The sequence below is a fragment of the Salvelinus alpinus genome, chromosome 19 (assembly GCF_045679555.1).
Source record: "Salvelinus alpinus chromosome 19, SLU_Salpinus.1, whole genome shotgun sequence".
Classification (NCBI taxonomy): domain Eukaryota; kingdom Metazoa; phylum Chordata; class Actinopteri; order Salmoniformes; family Salmonidae; genus Salvelinus; species Salvelinus alpinus.
Window position 1 is genome coordinate 18,750,949 of NC_092104.1, and position 19,125 is coordinate 18,770,073.

Genomic DNA, 19,125 nt, shown 5'->3' on the forward strand with positions numbered 1-19,125 from the left:
TTCAATTGGTGATATTCTTCTGGGCTCCCAAGTGGCGCAGAGGTGACACTACAGTCCCTGGTTCAAATCCAGGCTGAATCACATCTGGCTGTGATTGGGAGTCCCATAGGGCAGTGCACAATTGGCCCAGTGTTGCCAGGGTAGGCTCTTTGTAAATAAGAATGTGTTCTTACCTAGTTAAATACATTTATTCAAGATACCTCTTTAGGGAAAAGTAATCAGATAATTTTACTGAGTTTGGGTAATCCAAAAGTTACGTTACTGATTACAATTTTGTACAGGTAACTAGTAACTAACGGATTACATTAAGAAAGTAACCTACCCAACCCTGACCATGTGTCTTTTCTCTCCTTTTTTCTCGATGCGTTTCTCTCCCTGGGAAAGAGTAAATGGCTGACGTCACGGCAGGGCTGGTCTCTCGTTTATTACCGAAGTGCCAGGTTGCAAAGAGCTCGCTTCACACAGTGCGCTGTGTCTGCCTGTAAACGTAGAGGGCTAGCTCACCCCATACACTCAGCTAGGGATGTTTTACTAACTACTTTATAAACAGAGGACAACACAAACATTGACACAAGTGCTGTAACTCTCTTAACTTTGACTAAACGGTAATTAGTTTAAAAGTCAGTTGAAACATTCACTGAAGTTTGACTTTTGAATTAGGACGAAAGTTGTCTGTCCTTTTTTGTTTCTTTTTGCTGAAGAGCGGATTGCTTGTTAAAACTCTACTTTTGGATTGGTTGATATTTTCTTAGACTCGAAGAGAAACTGTAAGACTCGATCGAGATGGTTGTCCTGTCACTGACGGTACTAGTAGGATTTATAGGAAGTCTGACTTCAGCCGACAACGTAAGTGTCTTTCACTTTACCGTTATCTGGATACTTTGTAGGTACTTTGTGTTTGTTAACGACCTTTGAGTTACAAAGTGTTGCAAGCAGAAGTTAAAAAGTTGCCTGTAACTTCTAGCAGAACTTCTAGAAGAACTGTACGCCTCTCTAAAATATATTGAGAAGTTAGATCTAACTTCAGATATACTTTCTGTCACTGAACTAAAGTGTGCAACTTCGTGACTCCACCTGGTCAGATCACACAATGAAGCATCGAATACGAGCTTCTGATGTGAAATTGTAAGGAATTTAGATAGGCCCATAGATGTTATTTCTTACCAAAACTATCGTAGGCAAACCTAGTTGAAAGACCATGCATATTTTATAGAAAAACCTTTATTAAAATGTGAACCTTTGATTTTGATTAAATGAACATGTTTTTCTATCCCTCTCCAGGCTGATGCCATAGATAAAGAAGGTAAGACTATTTGTTGTTATTTTTACCTTTGATTGAACTTATGAATGAACTTATTTTTAGCATTAATATCAATTAACTTAACTAACTTATTTCTCATGGGTTTTTATTTTGTATTTTTAGTTCTACTATTTTGATATTGAATAGTGCAGTGTTGGGTAGCGCAGACTGGCGCATGTGACAAATCCAAACGAAAGCTTGAACTTCATTCATATATAACACGCTGGTTTGTAAACAACAGCTGTAATGTTATGATCAACTCAACGTAATATAGTAACTCATGTCTAATCTGGGTGGAAGGGGAGGAGTGTGTCTGTCTCTCTGTATGTGTGTCTGGTCAGCCATACACACTCACTTTCATTACATGACTGAGTTGCTTTAAAGGTTTTATTAGAAGGGGAAAACTGCTATTGCTAGAATCCTTTACATCTGCTGCCACTCTGAGGTCAGGAAGCAGTGAGCTGCAACAATGTCCTGCAGGATCCCAAATACATATCCTACTTTCCCGTCCAAAATCACCACAACATCCTACATCAGGATCCCCTCTAGCTCTGGTCCAGGGTGTTAGCGCGTTCCTTTACTACGAACTCTTTAGTAGAGGCACACACACTAATGCCCCTGGACCAGACCCAGATCCCCTCCACATCCTACTGCATTAGACGTGAGCTCTGGGCCCTATTACAGTTCTATAGCGTTACAGTTCTATAGTGTTATAGTTCTATAGTGTTACAGTGCGTTAGGTTATAATGTTAGTTCTATAGTGTTACAATGATTTAGGTTATAATGTTAGTTATATGGTGTTATAATGCCAGTTCTATAGTGTTATAGTTCTATAGTGTTACAGTGCGTTAGGTTATAATGTTAGTTCTATAGTGTTACAATGATTTAGGTTATAATGTTAGTTATATGGTGTTATAATGCCAGTTCTATAATGTTACAATGATTTAGGTTATAATGTTAGTTCTATAGTGTTACAGTTCTATAGTGTTATAGTTCTATAGTGTTACAGTTCTATAGTGTTACAGTTCTATAGTGTTACAGTTCTATAGCGTTACAGTTCTATAGTGTTACAGTTCTATAGCGTTATAGTTCTATAGTGTTACAGTGCGTTAGGTTATAATGTTAGTTCTATAGTGTTACAATGATTTAGGTTATAATGTTAGTTATATAGTGTTATAGTTCTATAGTGTTACAATGATTTAGGTTATAATATTAGTTATATAGTGTTACTGTGCTATAGTGTTACAGTGCTTTAGGTTATAATGTTAGTTCTATAGTGTTATAGTTCTATAGTGTTACAGTGCTTTAGGTTATAATGTTAGTTCTATAGTGTTACAGTTCTATAGTGTTACAGTTCTATAGTGTTACAGTGCTTTAGGTTATAATGTTAGTTCTATAATGTTAGTTCTATAGTGTTACAGTTCTATAGTGTTACAGTTCTATAGTGTTACAGTGCTTTAGGTTATAATATTAGTTCTATAATGTTAGTTCTATAGTGTTACAGTGCTTTAGGTTATAATATTAGTTCTATAATGTTAGTTCTATAGTGTTATAGTTCTATAGTGTTACAGTGATTTAGGTTACAATGTCAGTGCTATAGTGTTATAGTTCTATAGTGTTACAGTTATATAGTGTTACAGTTCTATAGTGTTACAGTGCTTTAGGTTATAATGTTAGTTCTATAATGTTAGTTCTATACTGTTACAGTGCTTTAGGTTATAATATTAGTTCTATAATGTTAGTTCTATAGTGTTACAGTTCTATAGTGTTACAGTTCTATAGTGTTACAGTTCTATAGTGTTACAGTGATTTAGGTTACAATGTCAGTGCTATAGTGTTATAGTTCTATAGTGTTACAGTTCTATAGTGTTACAGTTCTATAGTGTTACAGTGCTTTAGGTTATAATGTTAGTTCTATAATGTTAGTTCTATAGTGTTACAGTGCTTTAGGTTATAATGTTAGTTCTATAATGTTAGTTCTATACTGTTACAGTGCTTTAGGTTATAATGTTAGTTCTATAGTGTTACAGTTCTATAGTGTTACAGTTCTATAGTGTTACAGTTCTATAGTGTTACAGTTCTATAGTGTTACAGTTCTATAGTGTTACAGTTCTATAGTGTTACAGTGCTTTATGTTATAATGTTAGTTCTATAGCGCTACAGTTCTATAGTGTTTCAGTTCTATACTGTTACAGGGCTTTAGGTTATAATGTCAGTTCTATAGTGTTACAGTTCTATAGCGTTACAGTTCTATAGTGTTACAGTTCTATAGTGTTACAGTGATTTAGGTTATAATGTTAGTTCTATAGCGTTACAGTTCTATAGTGTTACAGTTCTATAGTGTTACAGTGATTTAGGTTATAATGTTAGTTCTATAGTGTTACAGTTCTATAGCGTTACAGTTCTATAGTGTTACAGTTCTATAGTGTTACAGTGATTTAGGTTATAATGTTAGTTCTATAGCGTTACAGTTCTATAGTGTTACAGTTCTATAATGTTACAGTGCTTTAGGTTATAATGTTAGTTCTATAGCGTTACAGTTCTATAGTGTTACAGTTCTATAGTGTTATAGTTCTATAGTGTTACAGTTCTATAGTGTTACAGTTCTATAGTGTTACAGTTCTATAGTGTTATAGTTCTATAGTGTTACAGTTCTATAGTGTTACAGTTCTATAGTGTTACAGTTCTATAGTGTTACAGTTCTATAGTGTTACAGTTCTATAGTGTTAGTTCTATAGTGGTACAGTTCTATAGTGTTACAGTGCTTTAGGTTATAGTGTTACAGTTCTATAGTGTTACAGTTCTATAGTGTTACAGTTCTATAGTGTTACAGTTCTATAGTGTTACAGTTCTATAGTGTTACAGTTCTATAGTGGTACAGTTCTATAGTGTTACAGTTCTATAGTGTTACAGTTCTATAGTGTTACAGTTCTATAGTGGTACAGTTCTATAGTGTTACAGTTCTATAGGTTATAATGTTAGTTCTATAGTGTTACAGTTCTATAGTGTTACAGTTCTATAGTGTTACAGTTCTATAGGTTATAATGTCAGTTCTATAGTGTTACAGTTCTATAGTGTTACAGTTCTATAGTGTTACAGTTCTATAGGTTATATTGCCAGTTCTATAGTGTTACAGTGCTTTAGGTTATAATGTTAGTTCTATAGTGTTACAGTGACTTAAGTTATAATGTTAGTTATATGGTGTTATAATGTTAGTTCTATAGTGGTACTGTGCTTTAGGTTATAATGTTAGTTCTATAGTGTTACATTTCTATAGTGTTACAGTGCTATAGGTTATAATGTTAGTTCTATAGTGTTACATTTCTATAGTGTTACAGTTCTATAGTGTTACATTTCTATAGTGTTACAGTGCTATAGGTTATAATGTTAGTTCTATACTGTTACATTTCTATAGTGTTACAGTGCTTTAGGTTATAATGTTAGTTCTATACTGTTACATTTCTATAGTGTTACAGTGCTTTAGGTTATAATGTTAGTTCTATACTGTTACATTTCTATAGTGTTACAGTGCTATAGGTTATAATGTTAGTTCTATAGTGTTACATTTCTATAGTGTTACAGTGCTATAGGTTATAATGTTAGTTCTATAGTGTTACATTTCTATAGTGTTACAGTGCTATAGGTTATAATGTTAGTTCTATAGTGTTACATTTCTATAGTGTTACAGTGCTATAGGTTATAATGTTAGTTCTATAGTGTTACATTTCTATAGTGTTACAGTGCTATAGGTTATAATGCACCCGGCACAGCCAGAAGAGGACTGGCCACCCCTCATAGCCTGGTTCCTCTCTAGGTTTCTTCCTAGGTTTTGGCCTTTCTAGGGAGTTTTTCCTAGCCACCGTGCTTCTACACCTGCATTGCTTTCTGTTTGGGGTTTTAGGCTGGGTTTCTGTACAGCACTTCGAGATATTAGCTGATGTACGAAGGGCTATATAAAAATAAACTTGATTGATAATGTTAGTTATATAGTGTTATAGTTCTATAGTGTTACAATGATTTAGGTTATAATATTAGTTATATAGTGTTACTGTGCTATAGTGTTACAGTGCTTTAGGTTATAATGTTAGTTCTATAGTGTTATAGTTCTATAGTGTTACAGTGCTTTAGGTTATAATGTTAGTTCTATAGTGTTACAGTTCTATAGTGTTACAGTTCTATAGTGTTACAGTGCTTTAGGTTATAATGTTAGTTCTATAATGTTAGTTCTATAGTGTTACAGTTCTATAGTGTTACAGTTCTATAGTGTTACAGTGCTTTAGGTTATAATATTAGTTCTATAATGTTAGTTCTATAGTGTTATAGTTCTATAGTGTTACAGTGATTTAGGTTACAATGTCAGTGCTATAGTGTTATAGTTCTATAGTGTTACAGTTATATAGTGTTACAGTTCTATAGTGTTACAGTGCTTTAGGTTATAATGTTAGTTCTATAATGTTAGTTCTATACTGTTACAGTGCTTTAGGTTATAATATTAGTTCTATAATGTTAGTTCTATAGTGTTACAGTTCTATAGTGTTACAGTTCTATAGTGTTATAGTTCTATAGTGTTACAGTGATTTAGGTTACAATGTCAGTGCTATAGTGTTATAGTTCTATAGTGTTACAGTTCTATAGTGTTACAGTTCTATAGTGTTACAGTGCTTTAGGTTATAATGTTAGTTCTATAATGTTAGTTCTATAGTGTTACAGTGCTTTAGGTTATAATGTTAGTTCTATAATGTTAGTTCTATACTGTTACAGTGCTTTAGGTTATAATGTTAGTTCTATAGTGTTACAGTTCTATAGTGTTACAGTTCTATAGTGTTACAGTTCTATAGTGTTACAGTTCTATAGTGTTACAGTTCTATAGTGTTACAGTGCTTTATGTTATAATGTTAGTTCTATAGCGCTACAGTTCTATAGTGTTTCAGTTCTATACTGTTACAGGGCTTTAGGTTATAATGTCAGTTCTATAGTGTTACAGTTCTATAGCGTTACAGTTCTATAGTGTTACAGTTCTATAGTGTTACAGTGATTTAGGTTATAATGTTAGTTCTATAGCGTTACAGTTCTATAGTGTTACAGTTCTATAGTGTTACAGTGATTTAGGTTATAATGTTAGTTCTATAGTGTTACAGTTCTATAGCGTTACAGTTCTATAGTGTTACAGTTCTATAGTGTTACAGTGATTTAGGTTATAATGTTAGTTCTATAGCGTTACAGTTCTATAGTGTTACAGTTCTATAATGTTACAGTGCTTTAGGTTATAATGTTAGTTCTATAGCGTTACAGTTCTATAGTGTTACAGTTCTATAGTGTTATAGTTCTATAGTGTTACAGTTCTATAGTGTTACAGTTCTATAGTGTTACAGTGCTATAGGTTATAATGTTAGTTCTATAGTGTTACAGTTCTATAGTGTTACAGTTCTATAGTGTTACAGTTCTATAGTGTTAGTTCTATAGTGGTACAGTTCTATAGTGTTACAGTGCTTTAGGTTATAGTGTTACAGTTCTATAGTGTTACAGTTCTATAGTGTTACAGTTCTATAGTGTTACAGTTCTATAGTGTTACAGTTCTATAGTGTTACAGTTCTATAGTGTTACAGTTCTATAGTGGTACAGTTCTATAGTGTTACAGTTCTATAGTGTTACAGTTCTATAGTGTTACAGTTCTATAGTGGTACAGTTCTATAGTGTTACAGTTCTATAGTGTTACAGTTCTATAGGTTATAATGTTAGTTCTATAGTGTTACAGTTCTATAGTGTTACAGTTCTATAGTGTTACAGTTCTATAGGTTATAATGTCAGTTCTATAGTGTTACAGTTCTATAGTGTTACAGTTCTATAGTGTTACAGTTCTATAGGTTATATTGCCAGTTCTATAGTGTTACAGTGCTTTAGGTTATAATGTTAGTTCTATAGTGTTACAGTGACTTAAGTTATAATGTTAGTTATATGGTGTTATAATGTTAGTTCTATAGTGGTACTGTGCTTTAGGTTATAATGTTAGTTCTATAGTGTTACATTTCTATAGTGTTACAGTGCTATAGGTTATAATGTTAGTTCTATAGTGTTACATTTCTATAGTGTTACAGTTCTATAGTGTTACATTTCTATAGTGTTACAGTGCTATAGGTTATAATGTTAGTTCTATACTGTTACATTTCTATAGTGTTACAGTGCTTTAGGTTATAATGTTAGTTCTATACTGTTACATTTCTATAGTGTTACAGTGCTTTAGGTTATAATGTTAGTTCTATACTGTTACATTTCTATAGTGTTACAGTGCTATAGGTTATAATGTTAGTTCTATAGTGTTACATTTCTATAGTGTTACAGTGCTATAGGTTATAATGTTAGTTCTATAGTGTTACATTTCTATAGTGTTACAGTGCTATAGGTTATAATGTTAGTTCTATAGTGTTACATTTCTATAGTGTTACAGTGCTATAGGTTATAATGTTAGTTCTATAGTGTTACATTTCTATAGTGTTACAGTGCTATAGGTTATAATGCACCCGGCACAGCCAGAAGAGGACTGGCCACCCCTCATAGCCTGGTTCCTCTCTAGGTTTCTTCCTAGGTTTTGGCCTTTCTAGGGAGTTTTTCCTAGCCACCGTGCTTCTACACCTGCATTTCTTTCTGTTTGGGGTTTTAGGCTGGGTTTCTGTACAGCACTTCGAGATATTAGCTGATGTACGAAGGGCTATATAAAAATAAACTTGATTGATAATGTTAGTTATATAGTGTTATAGTTCTATAGTGTTACAATGATTTAGGTTATAATATTAGTTATATAGTGTTACTGTGCTATAGTGTTACAGTGCTTTAGGTTATAATGTTAGTTCTATAGTGTTATAGTTCTATAGTGTTACAGTGCTTTAGGTTATAATGTTAGTTCTATAGTGTTACAGTTCTATAGTGTTACAGTTCTATAGTGTTACAGTGCTTTAGGTTATAATGTTAGTTCTATAATGTTAGTTCTATAGTGTTACAGTTCTATAGTGTTACAGTTCTATAGTGTTACAGTGCTTTAGGTTATAATATTAGTTCTATAATGTTAGTTCTATAGTGTTATAGTTCTATAGTGTTACAGTGATTTAGGTTACAATGTCAGTGCTATAGTGTTATAGTTCTATAGTGTTACAGTTATATAGTGTTACAGTTCTATAGTGTTACAGTGCTTTAGGTTATAATGTTAGTTCTATAATGTTAGTTCTATACTGTTACAGTGCTTTAGGTTATAATATTAGTTCTATAATTTTAGTTCTATAGTGTTACAGTTCTATAGTGTTACAGTTCTATAGTGTTATAGTTCTATAGTGTTACAGTGATTTAGGTTACAATGTCAGTGCTATAGTGTTATAGTTCTATAGTGTTACAGTTCTATAGTGTTACAGTTCTATAGTGTTACAGTGCTTTAGGTTATAATGTTAGTTCTATAATGTTAGTTCTATAGTGTTACAGTGCTTTAGGTTATAATGTTAGTTCTATAATGTTAGTTCTATACTGTTACAGTGCTTTAGGTTATAATGTTAGTTCTATAGTGTTACAGTTCTATAGTGTTACAGTTCTATAGTGTTACAGTTCTATAGTGTTACAGTTCTATAGTGTTACAGTTCTATAGTGTTACAGTGCTTTATGTTATAATGTTAGTTCTATAGCGCTACAGTTCTATAGTGTTTCAGTTCTATACTGTTACAGGGCTTTAGGTTATAATGTCAGTTCTATAGTGTTACAGTTCTATAGCGTTACAGTTCTATAGTGTTACAGTTCTATAGTGTTACAGTGATTTAGGTTATAATGTTAGTTCTATAGCGTTACAGTTCTATAGTGTTACAGTTCTATAGTGTTACAGTGATTTAGGTTATAATGTTAGTTCTATAGTGTTACAGTTCTATAGCGTTACAGTTCTATAGTGTTACAGTTCTATAGTGTTACAGTGATTTAGGTTATAATGTTAGTTCTATAGCGTTACAGTTCTATAGTGTTACAGTTCTATAATGTTACAGTGCTTTAGGTTATAATGTTAGTTCTATAGCGTTACAGTTCTATAGTGTTACAGTTCTATAGTGTTATAGTTCTATAGTGTTACAGTTCTATAGTGTTACAGTGCTATAGGTTATAATGTTAGTTCTATAGTGTTACAGTTCTATAGTGTTACAGTTCTATAGTGTTACAGTTCTATAGTGTTAGTTCTATAGTGGTACAGTTCTATAGTGTTACAGTGCTTTAGGTTATAGTGTTACAGTTCTATAGTGTTACAGTTCTATAGTGTTACAGTTCTATAGTGTTACAGTTCTATAGTGTTACAGTTCTATAGTGTTACAGTTCTATAGTGTTACAGTTCTATAGTGTTACAGTTCTATAGTGGTACAGTTCTATAGTGTTACAGTTCTATAGTGTTACAGTTCTATAGGTTATAATGTTAGTTCTATAGTGTTACAGTTCTATAGTGTTACAGTTCTATAGTGTTACAGTTCTATAGGTTATAATGTCAGTTCTATAGTGTTACAGTTCTATAGTGTTACAGTTCTATAGTGTTACAGTTCTATAGGTTATATTGCCAGTTCTATAGTGTTACAGTGCTTTAGGTTATAATGTTAGTTCTATAGTGTTACAGTGACTTAAGTTATAATGTTAGTTATATGGTGTTATAATGTTAGTTCTATAGTGGTACTGTGCTTTAGGTTATAATGTTAGTTCTATAGTGTTACATTTCTATAGTGTTACAGTGCTATAGGTTATAATGTTAGTTCTATAGTGTTACATTTCTATAGTGTTACAGTTCTATAGTGTTACATTTCTATAGTGTTACAGTGCTATAGGTTATAATGTTAGTTCTATACTGTTACATTTCTATAGTGTTACAGTGCTTTAGGTTATAATGTTAGTTCTATACTGTTACATTTCTATAGTGTTACAGTGCTTTAGGTTATAATGTTAGTTCTATACTGTTACATTTCTATAGTGTTACAGTGCTATAGGTTATAATGTTAGTTCTATAGTGTTACATTTCTATAGTGTTACAGTGCTATAGGTTATAATGTTAGTTCTATAGTGTTACATTTCTATAGTGTTACAGTGCTATAGGTTATAATGTTAGTTCTATAGTGTTACATTTCTATAGTGTTACAGTGCTATAGGTTATAATGTTAGTTCTATAGTGTTACATTTCTATAGTGTTACAGTGCTATAGGTTATAATGCACCCGGCACAGCCAGAAGAGGACTGGCCACCCCTCATAGCCTGGTTCCTCTCTAGGTTTCTTCCTAGGTTTTGGCCTTTCTAGGGAGTTTTTCCTAGCCACCGTGCTTCTACACCTGCATTGCTTTCTGTTTGGGGTTTTAGGCTGGGTTTCTGTACAGCACTTCGAGATATTAGCTGATGTACGAAGGGCTATATAAAAATAAACTTGATTGATAATGTTAGTTCTATAGTGTGACAGTTCTATAGTGTTATAGTTCTATAGTGTTACAGTGATTTAGGTTATAATGTTAGTTCTATAGTGTTACAGTTCTATAGTGTTACAGTTCTATAGTGTTACAGTTCTATAGTGTTACAGTTCTATAGTGTTACAGTGCTTTAGGTTATAATGTTAGTTCTATACTGTTACAGTTCTATAGTGTTACAATTCTATAGTGTTACAGTTCTATAGTGTTACAATTCTATAGTGTTACAGTTCTATAGTGTTACAGTTATATAGTGTTACAGTGCTTTAGGTTATAATGTTAGTTCTATAGTGTTACAGTTCTATAGTGTTACAGTTCTATAGTGTTACAGTTCTATAGTGTTACAGTTCTATAGTGTTACAATTCTATAGTGTTACAGTTCTATAGTGTTACAGTTCTATAGTGTTACAATTCTATAGTGTTACAGTTCTATAGTGTTACAGTTCTATAGTGTTACAATTCTATAGTGTTACAGTTCTATAGTGTTAGTTCTATAGTGTTACAGTGCTTTAGGTTATAATGTTAGTTCTATAGTGTTACAGTTCTATAGTGTTACAGTTCTATAGTGTTACAGTTCTATAGTGTTACAGTTCTATAGTGTTACAATTCTATAGTGTTACAGTTCTATAGTGTTACAGTTCTATAGTGTTACAGTGATTTAGGTTATAATGTTAGTTCTATAGCGTTACAGTTCTATAGTGTTACAGTTCTATAATGTTACAGTGCTTTAGGTTATAATGTTAGTTCTATAGCGTTACAGTTCTATAGTGTTACAGTTCTATAGTGTTATAGTTCTATAGTGTTACAGTTCTATAGTGTTACAGTGCTATAGGTTATAATGTTAGTTCTATAGTGTTACAGTTCTATAGTGTTACAGTTCTATAGTGTTACAGTTCTATAGTGTTAGTTCTATAGTGGTACAGTTCTATAGTGTTACAGTGCTTTAGGTTATAGTGTTACAGTTCTATAGTGTTACAGTTCTATAGTGTTACAGTTCTATAGTGTTACAGTTCTATAGTGTTACAGTTCTATAGTGTTACAGTTCTATAGTGGTACAGTTCTATAGTGTTACAGTTCTATAGTGTTACAGTTCTATAGTGTTACAGTTCTATAGTGGTACAGTTCTATAGTGTTACAGTTCTATAGTGTTACAGTTCTATAGGTTATAATGTTAGTTCTATAGTGTTACAGTTCTATAGTGTTACAGTTCTATAGTGTTACAGTTCTATAGGTTATAATGTCAGTTCTATAGTGTTACAGTTCTATAGTGTTACAGTTCTATAGTGTTACAGTTCTATAGGTTATATTGCCAGTTCTATAGTGTTACAGTGCTTTAGGTTATAATGTTAGTTCTATAGTGTTACAGTGACTTAAGTTATAATGTTAGTTATATGGTGTTATAATGTTAGTTCTATAGTGGTACTGTGCTTTAGGTTATAATGTTAGTTCTATAGTGTTACATTTCTATAGTGTTACAGTGCTATAGGTTATAATGTTAGTTCTATAGTGTTACATTTCTATAGTGTTACAGTTCTATAGTGTTACATTTCTATAGTGTTACAGTGCTATAGGTTATAATGTTAGTTCTATACTGTTACATTTCTATAGTGTTACAGTGCTTTAGGTTATAATGTTAGTTCTATACTGTTACATTTCTATAGTGTTACAGTGCTTTAGGTTATAATGTTAGTTCTATACTGTTACATTTCTATAGTGTTACAGTGCTATAGGTTATAATGTTAGTTCTATAGTGTTACATTTCTATAGTGTTACAGTGCTATAGGTTATAATGTTAGTTCTATAGTGTTACATTTCTATAGTGTTACAGTGCTATAGGTTATAATGTTAGTTCTATAGTGTTACATTTCTATAGTGTTACAGTGCTATAGGTTATAATGTTAGTTCTATAGTGTTACATTTCTATAGTGTTACAGTGCTATAGGTTATAATGCACCCGGCACAGCCAGAAGAGGACTGGCCACCCCTCATAGCCTGGTTCCTCTCTAGGTTTCTTCCTAGGTTTTGGCCTTTCTAGGGAGTTTTTCCTAGCCACCGTGCTTCTACACCTGCATTGCTTTCTGTTTGGGGTTTTAGGCTGGGTTTCTGTACAGCACTTCGAGATATTAGCTGATGTACGAAGGGCTATATAAAAATAAACTTGATTGATAATGTTAGTTCTATAGTGTGACAGTTCTATAGTGTTATAGTTCTATAGTGTTACAGTGATTTAGGTTATAATGTTAGTTCTATAGTGTTACAGTTCTATAGTGTTACAGTTCTATAGTGTTACAGTTCTATAGTGTTACAGTTCTATAGTGTTACAGTGCTTTAGGTTATAATGTTAGTTCTATACTGTTACAGTTCTATAGTGTTACAATTCTATAGTGTTACAGTTCTATAGTGTTACAATTCTATAGTGTTACAGTTCTATAGTGTTACAGTTATATAGTGTTACAGTGCTTTAGGTTATAATGTTAGTTCTATAGTGTTACAGTTCTATAGTGTTACAGTTCTATAGTGTTACAGTTCTATAGTGTTACAGTTCTATAGTGTTACAATTCTATAGTGTTACAGTTCTATAGTGTTACAGTTCTATAGTGTTACAATTCTATAGTGTTACAGTTCTATAGTGTTACAGTTCTATAGTGTTACAATTCTATAGTGTTACAGTTCTATAGTGTTAGTTCTATAGTGTTACAGTGCTTTAGGTTATAATGTTAGTTCTATAGTGTTACAGTTCTATAGTGTTACAGTTCTATAGTGTTACAGTTCTATAGTGTTACAGTTCTATAGTGTTACAATTCTATAGTGTTACAGTTCTATAGTGGTACAGTTCTATAGTGTTACAGTTCTATAGTGTTTCAGTTCTATAATGTTACAGTGCTTTAGGTTATAATTTTAGTTCTATAGTGTTACAGTTCTATAGTGTTACAGTTCTATAGTGTTACAGTTCTATAGTGTTACAGTTCTATAGTGTTACAGTGCTTTAGGTTATAATGTTAGTTCTATAGTGTTACAGTTCTATAGTGTTACAATTCTATAGTGTTACAGTTCTATATTGTTACAGTTCTATAGTGTTACAATTCTATAGTGTTACAGTTCTATATTGTTACAGTTCTATAGTGTTACAGTTCTATAGTGTTACAGTTCTATAGTGTTACAGTTCTATAGTGTTACAGTTCTATAGTGTTACAATTCTATAGTGTTACAGTTCTATAGTGTTAGTTCTATAGTGTTACAGTGCTTTAGGTTATAATGTTAGTTCTATAGTGTTACAGTTCTATAGTGTTACAGTTCTATAGTGTTACAGTTCTATAGTGTTACAGTTCTATAGTGTTACAATTCTATAGTGTTACAGTTCTATAGTGGTACAGTTCTATAGTGTTACAGTTCTATAGTGTTTCAGTTCTATAATGTTACAGTGCTTTAGGTTATAATTTTAGTTCTATAGTGTTACAGTTCTATAGTGTTACAGTTCTATAGTGTTACAGTTCTATAGTGTTACAGTTCTATAGTGTTACAGTGCTTTAGGTTATAATGTTAGTTCTATAGTGTTACAGTTCTATAGTGTTACAATTCTATAGTGTTACAGTTCTATATTGTTACAGTTCTATAGTGTTACAATTCTATAGTGTTACAGTTCTATATTGTTACAGTTCTATAGTGTTACAGTTCTATAGTGTTACAGTTCTATAGTGTTACAGTTCTATAGTGTTACAGTTCTATAGTGTTACAATTCTATAGTGTTACAGTTCTATAGTGTTACAATTCTATAGTGTTACAGTTCTATATTGTTACAGTTCTATAGTGTTACAGTGCTTTAGGTTATAATGTTAGTTCTATACTGTTACAGTTCTATAGTGTTACAATTCTATAGTGTTACAGTTCTATAGTGTTACAATTCTATAGTGTTACAGTTCTATAGTGTTACAGTTATATAGTGTTACAGTGCTTTAGGTTATAATGTTAGTTCTATAGTGTTACAGTTCTATAGTGTTACAGTTCTATAGTGTTACAGTTCTATAGTGTTACAGTTCTATAGTGTTACAGTTCTATAGTGTTACAGTTCTATAGTGTTACAATTCTATAGTGTTACAGTTCTATAGTGTTACAGTTCTATAGTGTTACAATTCTATAGTGTTACAGTTCTATAGTGTTAGTTCTATAGTGTTACAGTGCTTTAGGTTATAATGTTAGTTCTATAGTGTTACAGTTCTATAGTGTTACAGTTCTATAGTGTTACAGTTCTATAGTGTTACAGTTCTATAGTGTTACAATTCTATAGTGTTACAGTTCTATAGTGGTACAGTTCTATAGTGTTACAGTTCTATAGTGTTTCAGTTCTATAATGTTACAGTGCTTTAGGTTATAATTTTAGTTCTATAGTGTTACAGTTCTATAGTGTTACAGTTCTATAGTGTTACAGTTCTATAGTGTTACAGTTCTATAGTGTTACAGTGCTTTAGGTTATAATGTTAGTTCTATAGTGTTACAGTTCTATAGTGTTACAATTCTATAGTGTTACAGTTCTATATTGTTACAGTTCTATAGTGTTACAATTCTATAGTGTTACAGTTCTATATTGTTACAGTTCTATAGTGTTACAGTTCTATAGTGTTACAGTTCTATAGTGTTACAGTTCTATAGTGTTACAGTTCTATAGTGTTACAATTCTATAGTGTTACAGTTCTATAGTGTTACAATTCTATAGTGTTACAGTTCTATATTGTTACAGTTCTATAGTGTTACAGTGCTTTAGGTTATAATGTTAGTGCTTTTACAATACTTTCAATGAATCAAGTGCTAATTCTGCTTTCTCATCATTGACGTAATGACTGTTAAGTAAAGGCCAGCTAGCCTAGCCCAACCAGTCTGACCACACTGCTCTGATGCAGTAGATCAGACTCTCAAACTGGACAGGTTTTATCTCCATCTCTTCATTCAAAGTCTCAATCATGGACACTCTTACTGACAGTTGTGGCTGCTTTGTGTGATGTATTGTTGTCTCTACCTTCTTGCCTTTCTTGATGTTGTCTGTGTTCAACAGTTTTCGTACCCTGTTTTATGCTCCTATCATGTTGTGTTTCTACCATGTTGTTGTCATGTTGTGTTGCTACCATGTTGTGTTTCTACCATGTTGTTGTCATGTTGTGTTTCTACCATGTTGTTGTCATGCTGTGTTGCTACCATGCTGTGTTTTTACCATGTTGTTGTCATGTTGTGTTTCTACCATGTTGTTGTCATGTTGTGTTGCTACCATGTTGTGTTTCTACCATGTTGTTGTCATGTTGTGTTGCTACCATGTTGTTGTCATGTTGTGTTGCTACCATGTTGTTGTCATGTTATGTTGCTGCCATGTTGTTGTCATGTTGTGTTGCTACCATGTTGTTGTCATGTTATGTTTCTGCCATGTTGTTGTCATGTTGTGTTGTTGTCATTTTGCTGCCATGTTGTGTTGCTACCATGTTGTTGTCATGTTGTGTTTCTACCATGTTGTTGTCATGTTGTGCTGCTACCATGTTGTGTTTCTACCATGTTGTTGTCATGTTGTGTTGCTACCATGTTGTTGTCATGTTGTGTTGCTACCATGTTGTTGTCATGTTATGTTGCTGCCATGTTGTTGTCATGTTGTGTTGTTGTCATTTTGCTGCCATGGTATGTTTTCATCTTATAGGACTCTCTTTATGTTGTGTTGTGTTGTCTCGTCGTGATGTGTGTTTTGTCCTATATTTATATTTAATACATTTTAATTTTTCAGGCCTTTTGGGCAAGGAGAAGGCTGCCTAGTTAAATAACTGTTAAATGAAAAATAAAATCTACCACACTGTTTACAGCGGCCCAGAATTAGAGTAATGACTTGTTCAACAGTGTTCTCATATTCTAACACAATAGGATTCAGGAAAAACAGTGGTGTGGTGGGCGTGAACCAAATCTGGCTTGCCTACTACTTACTCTAACTGCATGCTGTGAACGTATTGTACCACGTACTATTTAGCACATACTGCTTAGTAAAAAGAATGCAGTATGCCAGAGCCACAATGTAGTACATTTGGTGCGTTCAAGACAACTGGGAACTCGGAAACAAAACGAACTCAGACTGTGAAAAATTGTGTTGTCAGAGAATTGGAGGGTTGGAGGACCATTCAAAACGATTTTTCCCAGTCGAGGCACATTTAAAAAAAAAAAATCATTTTTTGGGGGGAGTTTCATTTTGTCTTGGATTCATCAGTTACGGCTTGACACTATGAACCGGAAAGGATGGTAGTTAGCCCCACCCAGTGACCTTTCACTACAGCAAAGTGCCAAACTGTTGTTGTTTTGGGCTAACGTTAGCTAATCCGTTAGCATTTGAAACATCATATTTGGAGTAGACCTGAGTGTACCGTAGGCTTACACATGTATCAACTGAAGAGTCACCTCCAGCTTGAGAGGAATGGGAGATGCAGTAAGAGAGCTCATAGTGAGGATGACTGGCTACTACTCTGAACTGTGTGTGGTGAGATTTCTGGAGCCCAAAGCTGCTGAGGCATCATCCAAGTAGGTGCCAGACATTGTGAAGGAGGAGAGGTCCAGTAGCTACATGACTCAGGCTGGTTCCCACAGTAGCCCTCTACATGATCGTCACCAGACTCTTCATCAACCATCTCCCTGACCATCTTCCTCTGATCAAGCCATGAACTGTCCCTCTTCAATTCAGGAGAATGCATACACTCAGACTTGGCCTCTATTGGTTGACCAACTAGAACTAGGCTACTCTGTTTTTTTCTTCTTCTTTTGATGCGCTTTGAGATTATGAAAATCTAATCCATTATCATATAACCAAATATTGTTTATTTAGTTTATTGGAAAAAAACTCTGAAGGTTTTCAACTCCTGAAAAATATGAAAAGGATAGCTTTCAGCGTCAAACATATTACATGTAAAGCCCTGTAAAAGGTATGATGCCAATTACATAACATTTCTCTGGAAGACATGTATATCTTCACACTTACAGCCATTGCATCATCAGAGCAGGACACATGTTGAACACGGAACGAGAGAGAGCTCGGTTTGTTGTTTTTAAAAGTTTCTGAATAAGTTTTTCCTTGAAAAGCTAGCCAGGTTTCCTTGACAGATTGAACACAGCCCATGACGGGGTTAGCCCTTGTGGCTGGGACTGTGGATAGTCCCGGGCATGTGTCTGTTTAAATACCTTCCGTTTGATGCTGTTTTCTATCGGCCCTGCAAGCTGTGCTGGCTGGAATTTCATAAGGTATGTACCAGCGTTAGCCTACATTGCTACCGTCATGCCGCCAAAAGTTAAAGAAGGCTGGAGTAATAGGGAGAGGAAAGTGTTTCACTATCACAGGTGCAGGATCTTTGAAATCAATAAAAATATGTCTACAAGCAATTGTTACAGCAACATAAAATAGCATCAAGAGCTTTGTCCAAATGCTGGTGGACTCGACTAACAACAGAACGGCTGATCTGAACAGAGAGTCCCAAGTCCTTAAGATCAGTTTGCAGTTTTCCTAGGGAGAGGTGGATGTCCTGAAAGAGACTAGCTGCACATAGTCCACGCGAGGTGACAATGGCTGGGAAAACAGACTATCTAAAGGACATTTCCAGGAGGAATAACATTGTTGTGGATGGCATACCAGAGTCTCCACATGAGAGCTGGATGGACTCTGAGGAGAAAGTTAGAAAAATGATCACCGAAAAGTTGCAGATGAATCATAGGCAGATTGAGGTGGAGCCATGCTCACAGATCTGGAAAACCTGTAAACAGCTCAGGTGACAGACCCAGGCCGATAGTAGTCAAGTTTCTAAGGTTCAAGGACAAGATGGCTGTTCTGGAGAGAGCCAAAAACTTGAGAGGAACCAACATCGTCCTCAATTAGGACTTTTTGGAAGCTGTGCGCCAGAGGCGGAAATACCTTATCTCAGCTATGAGAGCTGCCAGAGAGCGTCAGGACATTGCTTACATCCAATGCGACAAGCTCCTTGTCCACCCTCCTTTGGAAAAGCCTGGGAGGATTGAGAGCCAAGCTTCACAACTCACAAAAATGCATACACAGACACCAACTGTCACTCACAAGTGCCTGATCGACTAGCCCAAAAAGTATTTTTATTTTACCATTTTTTTCCCTTCATATTATGTCTATCTCTGATAAGCTACCCAGGAAAGGGCTGAAAATATCCCATATTAATATATGTAGCCTTAGAAATAAGGTTAATGAAATCAATAACTTGCTAACATCAGATAACATTCATATACTGGCCATCTCTGAAACTCACTTAGATCATTCCTTTCATTATACAGCAGTAGAAATACAAGGATATAACATCTATATAAAAGACAGGAATGCCTATGGGGGAGGTGTTGCTATAGGCC

At 33.7% G+C, this 19,125-nt stretch overlaps 1 protein-coding gene across 3 annotated transcripts in view; it reads left to right on the forward strand.

The window, feature by feature from the left end:
* The first annotated feature begins 470 nt into the window (after positions 1 to 470).
* The window catches only part of adamts3 (ADAM metallopeptidase with thrombospondin type 1 motif, 3), a 225,245-nt gene continuing 206,590 nt past the window's right edge, over positions 471 to 19,125 (forward strand). For all 3 annotated transcript variants that reach the window (XM_071352472.1, XM_071352473.1, XM_071352474.1), the window contains exons 1-2: positions 471 to 846; positions 1,282 to 1,303. In XM_071352472.1, the coding sequence (XP_071208573.1) occupies positions 784 to 846; positions 1,282 to 1,303 (85 nt within the window). In that variant the 5' untranslated portion in view covers positions 471 to 783. The remainder of the gene's footprint in view (positions 847 to 1,281; positions 1,304 to 19,125) is intronic.